General features: G+C 44.9%; 1 protein-coding gene across 1 annotated transcript in view; it reads left to right on the top strand.

Annotated features, from left to right (window-relative positions):
* Positions 1-11,562, top strand: part of LOC119412959 (iporin) — a gene marked incomplete at its 3' end in the record, with an annotated part of 45,640 nt that overhangs the window by 11,903 nt on the left and 22,175 nt on the right. Inside the window, 2 exon segments of the mRNA XM_037679970.1 lie at positions 5,923-6,579; positions 10,699-10,914. Coding sequence (XP_037535898.1) covers positions 5,923-6,579; positions 10,699-10,914 — 873 coding nt within the window.

The following is an 11,562-nucleotide window of genomic DNA, read 5'->3' as shown; positions in this document are numbered from 1 at the left end:
CCCCCCCCCCCCCCCCCCCCCCCGAGAACTTTCTGTGTAAGCTTATCAGAACTGTCCGCTGAAACAACATCGTCAGAAACTGTGGCTGATCTGAAAAAACGCTCATGGACAAATCTCAACACCTTGATGTCAAATGCAAATGTAATCATGTTTTAATTGAGCTGCTGGAAGAGTTTTTTGATGTCTCAAATCATGTCCTGATAGACAAGATGTGAAAGATCTTTTTTTGTAATACCACTATCTACCCTCATGTTTCTTCCCCTTTTCCTATCTTAAGATTATTATTCTGAAAAAGGATATGAAAAGGCAGCGCTTTCTATAGTTGCAGCTTCGTGCACTCCGCCCATCTTTTGGACGACTGTACGTACATGTTCGCGTTGTATCTCGGTGCAATGCCAATAAAGTTTATTCTGATTCTGATTCTGATTTCGAAAAGAGGGAGGAACATAAAGTGACCTGTAAGAGTGGAGGAAGGAGTACGCAGGTCGACTGCATTCTGTGTAGAAGAGGAAACCTGAGGGAGATTGGAGACTGTAAGGTTGTGGCAGGGGAGAGCGTGGCCAGACAGCATTGGATGGTTGTGTGTAGAATGACTGTTGTTGTGAAGAAGAGAAAAAGAGTCAAATCAGAGAAGAAGACCAAATGGTGGAAGATGAAGAAGGAAGAATGTTGTGAGAAGTTCAGAGAGGAGCTGTTAAAGGCTCTGGGGGGTAAGAAAGAGCTTCCAGATGACTGGACTATTACAGCAACAGTAATTAGAGAGATGGGTAGGAAGGTACTTGGTGTGTCATTTGGACAAAGAATGGATGATAAGGAAATGTGGTGGTGGAATAGTGAAGTGCAAGACGCCATTCAATGAAAGAGAGTCGCCAAGAAGAAATATGACAGTGAGAGGACTGAAGAGAGGAGACAGGAATATAATGAGATGGGATGTAGAGCAAAGAGGGAGGTAGCTAAGGCAAAGCAGAAGGTGTATGATGAGCTGTATGGGAGACTGGACACTAAAGAGGGTGAGAAGGACTTGTACCAATTGACAAGACAGAGGGATCAGGTTGGAAAGGATGTGCAGCAGGTTAGGCTTGTTAAAGACAGGAATGGTAATGTTCTAACAAGTGAGGAGAGTGTGACGGAAAGATGGAAGGAGTACTTTGAGGAGCTAATGAATGAAGAGAATGAAAGAGAAAGAAGAGTAGAGGTCGTAGAAACTGTGGACCAGGAAGTGGGAAAGATTAGTGAGGGTGAAGTCCGGAAAGTTCTGAAAAGAATGAAGAAGGGGAAGGCAGTAGGACCTGATGACCAGTGGAGGTTTGGAAATGTCTTGGAGAGATGGCAGTGAGGTTTTTGACTCAAATATTCAATGGCATATTCGAGGGTGAGAAAATGCCTGAGGAATGGAGAAGAAGTGTGCTGGTGCCCATTTTTAAGAACAAGGGTGATGTACAGAGTTGTAGCAACTACAGGGGAATGAAGTTGATGCTTCACACAATAAAGATCTGGGAGAGAGTTGTGGAAGCAAGACTTAGACGAGAGGTGACTATCTGTGAGCAGCAGGATGGTTTCATGCCCAGAAAGATCACCACAGATGCCATCTTTGATTTGAAAATGCTGATGGAGAAGTACAGAGAGGGTGAGAAAGAACTCCATTGTGTATTTATGGATTTAGAAAAAACATCTGACAGAGTGCCAAGAGGGGAGGTGTGATATTGCATGAGGAAATCTGGAGTGGCAGAAAAGTATGTTAGACTGGTACAGGACATGTATGAGGACAGCAGGACATGTATGAGGACAGCATGACAGTGGTGAGATGTGCTGTAGGAGTGACAGATAGCTTCAAGGTGGAGGTGGGAGTGCATCAAGGATCAGCTCTGAGCCCCTTCTTGTTTGCTCTGGTGATGGACCGACTAGCAGATGAGGTCAGGCAAGAATCCCCATGGACTATGGTGTTTTCAGATGACATTGTGACCTATGATGAGAACAAGGAACAGGTGGAAGAGAACTTGGAGAGGTGGAGGTATGCACTTGAAAGAAGAGGAATGAAAGTCAGCCGTAGTAAGACAGAGTCCATGTGTGTGAATGAGATGGAGGAGGTGGAACAGTGAGGCAATAAGGAGCAGAGGTCACAAAGGTGCAGGACTTCAAGTACTTGGGGTTCACTGTCTAGGAAAATAGGAAATGTGGTAAAGAGGTGAAGAAGAGAGTCCAGGCAGGATGGAGAAAAGTTTCAGGAGTGATTTGTGACAAAAAGGTGTCAGTAAAGGTCAAATGAAAAGTTTACAAGACAGTGGTGAGACCATCTATATTGTATGGTCTGGAGACAGAGATATTGACAGAAAGACAGGAGACAGAACTGGAAGTGGCAGAAATTAAGATGTTGAGGTTCTCCTTAGGAGTGACAAGGATGGATAAGATTAGGAATGAGATCATCAGAGGTACAGCACAGGTTGAACAACTGGGAGATAAATTTAGAGAGGACACACTGAGATGGTTTGGACATGTCAAGAGGAGGGACCGTGGATATATTGGTAGAAGGATGTTAGAAATGCAGCTGCCAGGAAAAAGACAAAGAGGAAGACTAAAGAGGAGATATATGGATGCAGTTAAAGATAGGGATGGGGCCGATCCGATCCAGTATCGGTATCGGCCTCCGATACCAGCATAATTTACGTATTGAATTTTCCAATCCACCTGCCGATATTTCCGATCCATGATGCATGTTGGCTTCAAACTATGGACTGGATTTCCTGAACGGAGGCGTGTCTCATGAGCCCAGAGTAATAAGACCCTCCTCACATTCAGGAAATCCAGTTCATAGTTTGCAGCAGCTACAACGTGAGGACTGAGTTAGCAGCACTGTGGCTAACAGCTAACAAACTTTTCATCTAAACATGTCTCTGTGTGGAAGTATTTTACACTGAACAAGACAAGACAGCAACGTGCACTGTCTGCAGAGCCACAGCGCCACATTAAACCACGGTAAAGTTAGTTTTATGTTGGACCTTCGAGCTTCGGGGCTTCAGCGGGGCGCTGCTCTTTGCTCAACCCACAACAGGCGACTCGACCCCAACCAGCCACGTCCACTCTGCCCCGCTCAGTCTGCTCGTCTCTGAGGAGGGACAGACTGAGCGCGGCTGACCCAGATCAGGCTGCCTGCTTCGGACTGAACAAGAAGAAGACGTCGCTGAAACCACGGAGCTCTAATGTTCACAGAGAAGTTGATAAACTTCATCATGATTAATGACCGACCACTATCAGTTGTAGAAAACAGAGGATTTCACAGTTTGATACTTGCAGTCAAGATATAGTTTACCCTGCAGGAGATATTTATCAGTACAACAGTAGACAATCATAAAAAACATGTGATTTGAAAATTATATTAAAAACAATCAGCTACATTATAAAGTGATGTAAAATACTAAAAACAGGAACATGTCTGTTGGTTTATGCCACAAACTTAGCAGATGTTTAAAGCCATTTAACATTTAATTTAATTTTATTCATTTATTCATTCATTTAAAAGAAACAATAAAAAAAATCAAAAAGAAAACATTGAATGAAAAAAGTGCAGAAAGAAGAAAAAAATTCTTATATCTGCCCCTTATTTAAAAAAATATAAAATGACTTTAAACAATCACTTAAATTAATCACTTTAATATCCACTTTAAAACTAGGAATAAAAAGAAACAGAATTTAATTCTAACTTTAAAACTTATCCAACATTAATAAAACTTACCTCAAGTTGCCTTTTTGTACAAGCATGCATATATTTGTACAAATTGTACTTGAGAGCAGATTATTACAGCCTCATATAAAATCAATGATCATGATATCGGAACTGAATCGGTATCAGCCGATATTCAGACTTAGGCATCCGGATCGGATCGGAAGTTAAAAAAAGTGGATCGGTGCATCCCTAGTTAGAGAGGACATGGAGGTAGTTGGAGTGAGGACAGAGTGAGGTGGAGGAGGATGACTCGCTGTGGCGACCCCTGAAGAGGGAAAAACCGAAAGAAAAATAATCCTCACCCCCTCCCTCCCCTCCTACTGAGGAATTTCCATGGACTTTTCAGAGGACTCTTGTATTTTGCTTGGTGTGTTACCTGTTGTTCTGTCTGTACAGCACTTTGGTTGGCCTTGTTGCTGTTTTAAGTGCTTTATAAAGAAAGTGGTATGGTATAGGAGCTCAGCTGAATAAACATTCTATCATCATTTCAGGACTCTGGATTCGTCTCTGGTCGTCCTCAGCACCCCCCACCCCCCCGAGTGTGCACAATCTCTCCAGAGGGACCTGTTTGAACTGAGTGATTTTATCTGAACTCTGCAGTGCCTCTGTGTTGCCTCTGGCTGCTCAACTCCCTTGCGTTTCCCCCCTCCGCTTAATGTCGGTGTCATTATGTGCTCGCGTGCGAGATTTTTTTCATTATCACACTGTTGAGGTTAAAAGCGTGTTAGGAATTTTTTTTGTCTCCAAACCGTATGTGTTATTTTTCACCACTATTTATTTTCTGTCCAAACAGGTCTCACTTGTAAATGAGTCTTCGAGGCTCAATGTGACTTATCTGTTTAAATAAAGGTTGAATGAATGAATGAATATACGTCTTTGGCGTCCTCCTGAGACAGAACTGAAAGACACCTCTGCTCCCACACCCCCTATGTGTCCATGACGTATCCTGCAGCATGAGTCTCAGCAGGACATGAGGGCTCTCCAGGACCCGGTCGTTTTGTTGAAAATATTTTGTCGATTGTGTTGAGAGTCCTGCTGACCAGATCCATAATAGTATTTTTACTTCGAAAGATGTGTAACAGAAGCTCCGAGACACATACAGAGAGCAAAAAAGCAGGAGGAAGAGGAGAATAGGGGAGAGAGAGGAGAGGAGAAGGCATCCGCCTTGAGTGAGAGTGAGTGCAGAATACAGTACAGGTTGGTAACAATAGGAGAAACTGGAGACCCCATAGCACACCCATGTTTCTGCCTATAATATTGCTCCCCATATGTGAAGTAGGTTGACTGCAGGCACAGTTTCAAGAGTTGACACAGTTGTTCTGTGGAAAGTGTGGTCCTGCTGCTCAGAGTGGTGTCTGATTTTAATTTTAAACTGACCACCTCTACTGCATCATCAACAGGAATGCACGTAAAGAGTGATGTGACATCAAAAGAGACCATTGTTTCATCAGTCTCCATGATGACATCCCTCACCTTGTCCACAAAGTCCATGGTGTTCTGTATGTGGTGTCTGAGCTGCCAACTAAAGGGATGAGTACAGACGCCAGATATTTGGAAACATTGTAAGTGACAGAGTTAATCATGCTAACGATTGGTCTTAAAGGTACACCTTGTTTGTGGATTTTAGGTAAACCATACAGACTAGGTGTGGCCTCCCCTGGGTACAGTCTGTGGTACAGAAAACGGTCAATAGCCTTGTCCTGCTCCAAATGTTTCAGGCAATCTATTAACTTCTTCTTGTAACCACTTCCTGGATCTCTTTCTAGAGGTTCATAAGTGTTTAAGTCACTAAGGAGTGTCATAACTTTCTCATGATAGTCTTTCTGGTTCAAAATCACTGTGCACCTTCCTTTGTCTGCTGGGAGAATGATGATGTTTTTGTCCTTGCTGAGAGTGGTGAGAAGATCTTAGTTTCAACATGTAGCGGCGGGCGATTCCTTTAAACAACACTAGCCGTTAAACGGTTCCCTGTTCAGAGTCGAACTCTCCAGGAAATAGTCCAGATCAAAAGCTTATTCCTGCAACACAAACTGATTCAGTGAAGGAGAAATATGTTCATATTTTCATGTTTTCATTAAATGATTATTGAACTTTAGAATATTTGTTTGTTTTTTTAAACTTAAAAAAAAAAAGTTTTTGACTGAAATAAAAATCCACATTTTCTGTCTCCTGTCTGGTCTTTGTTCTCTGCTCTGGTCCAGGTGGTCTCTCCAGTTCCCCAGACCTCCAGCCGGTCCTGGTCCGCTACAGCAAAGACCAACGACCCACCACCCTGCCCATCCAGTCCTTCTCCTTCCACCACCAGTTCTCGTCCAGACCCGTCCAGCCCAAGCCTGTGCTGCCCCACCTCACAGGCTACGTCTCTGGGATGCAGGCTTGCTCCAGTTCTAGTTCTGGCTCTGGTTCTGGAGCTCCTGTTGGTGAAAATGCAGCTGAGACTGAGCACAGCTTCCAGGCGGGTTCTGGTGGTGCCGCAACCCTTCCCTTAGAGTCTGTCAGGCCCTCTCCTCTCGGGAGCTACTCCCCAGTTCGCCTGCAGGGGGTGCCAGGCTCTGGGACCTGTTCCACCTGCACCCCCAGCCCCCAGCCCCCACACCCCTGTCCACTCTCAGCAGGGCCTGGCCTGCTGCAGACACCCCCTACGGTAAAACCCGGAAGAGGATCAGTGGCGTTACCCCCCAGTCCTAGTCTGTGTCTGGGGGTGAAGAGAGGGATGGTCCCACTGACGCTGCCGGCGGTCCAGAGCCCGTGTTTCCACTGCGGACCTGTTCATAGTGGATCATTGAGCCTGCAGGGCTGTCTGGACTCTGGGAAACACACAGACCAAAGCAAAGGACCTGGAACCAGAACACACAATGGTAGGCAGTAGGGGTTGAACGAGTATATAAGTTTTAAACTCGACATTAACATAATAAAACCCGAGTAGAACTCGAGTATTTGATGACGTCATAGATCTCAAGATACAAAAATAAATAAATAAATAAAACCGCAAAAAAAGGTAATTATTTACAAAAAAAAAGACCAACAAAACATTGGGAGCGTATATTTTGCTCCTACCATTTATCAAACTGCAAATAAGTCACAGGAAAAACTAAACTATTAGTTTTTATTATTAAACTGCAAACGTGAAGAAACATGCAGCACGTCAAAAACGAAACTTAAACCGAAACTGGTTCTGGTTCGGTGGATTGGACCCGGTGTTACACCATACTCTGTGACCTGCAACAGTGCAACACCGCCCCCTACGGTCATACGGTGGTCACATAATATGACGTCACTACGGATACTCAATGTTACATTTTTAACCTCGATTGAGGTCCTAGCAATCGATGTGTAGATTACTCGAGTACTCTGTTGATGCCCTAGTAGGCAGCAATTCTCACACTTCTCATCCCCCCCCCCCCCCCCCCCCCCAGAAAACACTAAACAGATTGTGGACAGAAAGACTTGAACAGGAACTTGATGACGGTTTCATTTGACCAGTGGTCTCTGGTAGGGGTGGGCGATATGGCTCAAATATAATATCGTGATCAGTGTTTCCCCTAGATAACTTGCCATGGCGGGGCGCTCATCGTCCGTGATTTTTGTCCGGGGGGGGTTGAACGGAGACTCGTCCCAAGCTGCGCGTGCGCTGTTTAAACCAACAGTTTTCGAGTGGCGGGGGTGCGTTCAGCGTGAGGGTTCAACATGAAGGAAGAGGCTGCCTTTAGCTTTTTAGCTAGTGCACCTGCATTGCGAGCCACTAGTGCCGACAGGTGGGTGGGGGTTCAGTAGACGGGGCGCTCGGTTCTGTTGACGGGTCGGGGCGCCCCACTTGTATAATGGTAGGGGAAACACTGGTGATATTTCAGAACATTCTGACGATAACAATACATTTTTTGATATAACAATAAAAACAAACAACAGAAATCATAGTTATTCATTTGGCAAAATTAATTTAACATGGTGTTATAATAAAACTAAAAAAACAAAGGTTAATTTTACTGAAATTACTTTATTTAGTAAAGTATTCAGTCTACAAATATAAAAATAAAAAAGATCCTTCTGTTATTTAGATTGAAAAAGTCAGCACAAAATACAGATCAATAAATCCAACACAAAACTAAAGTGCAGGTGAAGTTTCCCAAAATAACTGAATAAAATGAATCTTAAGATCTGTTGATCATAAATGTAACAAAATATCTGTTTCTTTAAATGAGCTGTAACTTCCTGAAGTTGAAACAAGGTGATCATGTGACCCTGAAGCTTGAGACATCTAAACTGTCACTGTCTGTGGGGGGTGGGGAGGGGGGCACAGATGAGCTGTCTGTACCTGCACTTTAGACTGGGGGTGCAGAGACACAGCTGAGCCGTGCATTCTTTGTTTTTATCTTTTTAGCTAGCTGGTATTGCACGCAGCTAATTACTGGTACTGGTGGAGCATCTTAGCTTAGTGCTAAGCTAAGTGTGTGACACTGAGTGTGAGGCGCTGTGTGTTAAGGTGAAACGTCTTCCAAACCTCACACCTTCTTGTCCTCGAGCTTCGTGAGAAACGTCCTTTAGATGAGTACAGTTGAACACAAGTAAAACAGTCCAGTGGTGATGTTGTTTTTATTTTAATTTCTCTATGAACACAAATAGTGCCGACCTGTTGCTGTGTGTTAACGTGCATTAAAGTTGTAATGTCTTAAAAACCCACAGCTGAACACGTTTCGTGAGAAACATGCTTTAAATGTGTGGAAATAAAGGAAATCTAGGATAAATGTTGCTTTTTGTACACAACACTAGTGTACACTTTTGTGCACACACGGCAGCAGTGTGTCCCCCCCACATTACAAATACTTGTGATGGGTGGCAGCACAGCTGCTGAGAGATGTGCAGCTCTTGTTTTAGGTCAAGAATCAACCACCACATGGCGTTTTATAGACTTTACCTTCCTGTCCAACACACAGAGTGAAGCCCAGCGGTTGTCATGACAACTACCTCCCTCACTCATGGTGACTCTGCTGAATGGCCCAACACTAACACATAATGAACACATTAACTAGGCTAACAAGAACAGACTAATCACTAAAAGAACAATGCTAAACCAATAAACATCCAACTAAAGTTAGTTAAAATTTCCCGTAATCCCTCCCTGAAACCATGTGACCGACAGTCACAAAATGCTAACGTACACAAATATGCAGAGTAAATGTTTTTTTCAGAGCAGTGCCGCTAACACGGCTGGTTAATAAAATAAACACAGTATCCTACCAGGAAGTCATTGATTGCTAACTTCATCTTTCTTCCTGCAAGCTGCTGTGGAGCGGGAGGGGGGATAACCCCCTCCGTTCTCTCCTCCCCATTCCTTTAGTTCGACTGTGAGGGAGGGCAGAACGGGGAGTGGGGATTCCCTCCATGTGAGTGTCATATGCTGACTCTGCAGTAAGAGGACAGCTATGTGAGCGTCCGGGACAGAGCTAAATGTTTTTGGTGGCAGGAAGTTTGTTAAAACAACAAACAAACCATAAATTAGCTGTGGCATTGTATAAACCACGAGGTTTAAAGTCTGAGAAGAAAGTAGCAGCTTATAGTCTGGAAAATATGGCAGCCTATTCTTTTTCTGTCAAATCTTGTTCACAGATTTATGTAAATCTGTGTTCAGGGGACGACATGGGGGGTCTCTGTTTGTCCAGAAAACCTGTCATCACCTCAGACAGCTGGACCTCACCTGCAGGGTGTCCGGCCAACAACCGAGTCAAATGAACATGAATTAAAGTTGTCCATCTGCAACGGGTTTCATCATTTTGAACATTTGTAAGAGCAATGGGGGTGGAGACCAGAGCCGCATGAGCCAATGAGAGCAGAGCAGGGCGGGGCCTACTGTCTGATAGATGGCAGGTGACCTCTGACTCGGATACAGACTGCAGGTGGGAGCACCGATCACTTGTAATTGCCGTCCTGAACCATGAACGCTGTAACTCAATTTCATTGTCTCCCTGGCAGGGCGCTCATCTCTTCTGGGATTTTTGTAGAGGGAGGGGGGGAGTGGAGATGGTGGAGACCAAGACACGTCTGTGTTGCGCTGTTTGTACTAACAGTTCTTGATGTGGGGGGAGATATGGGAGCCGGCTCAGCGTGATGGAAACGAAGCATTAGCTTTTTAGCTAGCGCGCTTGTTATCGCACACCGCTAGCTTAGCGCTATGTCAGTGCTGGCAATTGTACATGGTGTGTGTGTGTGTGTGTGTGTGGGGGGGGGTGCGCCCTGCTTGTATAATCTATCCATCCATTATCTTTACCCGCTTATTCCATTTTGGGTCACGGGGGTCGCTGGTGCCCATGTCCAGCAATCACTGTGCGAGGGGCGGGGGACACCCTGGACAGGTCTCCAGTCCATCACAGGGACACATAGAGACAAACGAGACAAACAAACATTCACTCTCTCTCTCACACCTAGGGACAATTTAGAGTTACCAATCAGCCTAACATGCATGTTTTTGGTCTGTGGGAGGAAACCGGAGTACCCGGAGAAAACCCACGCATGCACGGAGAGAACATGCAAACTCCACCCAGAAAGGCCCCTGGACCGGGGTTTGAACCAGGGACCTGCTCGCTGAGAGGCAGCAGCTCTACCAGTTGCACCACCGTGCTGCCTGCTTGTATAATATTAGGGGAAACTGCATTTTATTCTGAGTTTCTGAACGAAGAAAAGCTCGGCTGTTCTCGTGCTCTGCAGCACTTTACCCACTCCCTCGTCCTTCCTGCTGGTTTAACTAAACTTTCCTGTCCTTCTGCTCCGACTCTTTTAAACATGGAGGTGTTCTCTGTAAAAACCACAGATGTTTGTAGAAACTTGCAGCTGCTGTTCGTGAGTTATTTGTTTACAGCTTCTGTATGTTCTTATTGTTTTCCTCTCTCGATTCATGCATAGACTCAAATCTTGTCTTTCCCACCTCTGCTTTTCTCTCTGCTCCAACCTGAACCCAACCCATCACAACCCCAACCCCCCCACAGCTCACCACCGCTCCCCCCAGGCTCTCAAATGGAGAGAATACCGTCGCCGAAACCCTCTGGGAGTGGAGAAGGGCTCTGGAGGCCACCCTTCCACCCGATCAGTGACCCTTATTGCTAACGTGGATCTCAGAAGGGTCGGGGGGTCCCGCCCCGCCCGACGCAACGTGTTCGATTTCCCCACTGCTGCGTCCGGCCACACACCGGGATGGACCAACGGTGCTCAGGGTTCTGTTTTAAAGAGCATAATAAACTAGACAAACTGCATTTTTCTGTGAAATCAAGATCAATGTTCTTTATTGTCATTCACATGTGGTACATGAGGTGGAACAACATCGTGTACACAGAGTCCCAGTTACATCCAACAACAGCAAAAATATAAAGTGTAAAAGAAACAGTAAATAAGGATCTAAGATATAAACTAAGAATATGCTAAACACTAATAGTTCAAAACAATACACCGAACAACAGCGGCACAAACATGAGCCTGTGTGAGCAGATGAGGATGAATGAACACAGCAGCATGAAATAAATCGACGGCATGAGATCAGCAGCATGAGATCAGCAGAACATATCAACAATCAAAGTGGCATTACAGTGATTCTTCTGGTTATAGATTCATGAGTCTAACAGCCTCAGGGTAGAAGCTGTTCCTCAGTCTAGTGGTTCTACACTTAATGCTCCTCAACCTCCTTCCTGAGGGGAGTGGGGCAAAAAGTGTGTGTGCTGGGTGAGTGGGGTCCTTCATGATGCAGGTGGCCCTCTTCCTGCATCTGGAGGTGTAGATGTCTGTGATGGTGGGGAGACTGACTCCAACATCTTCTGTGCAGCCTTCACCACTCTCTGCAAAGCTTTTCTTTCTGCAGC

This window comes from Nematolebias whitei, chromosome 8 (assembly GCF_014905685.2).
Source record: "Nematolebias whitei isolate Nwh7 chromosome 8, NemWhi1, whole genome shotgun sequence".
NCBI lineage: Eukaryota > Metazoa > Chordata > Actinopteri > Cyprinodontiformes > Rivulidae > Nematolebias > Nematolebias whitei.
This window is presented reverse-complemented; position numbering and strand designations above follow the sequence as displayed.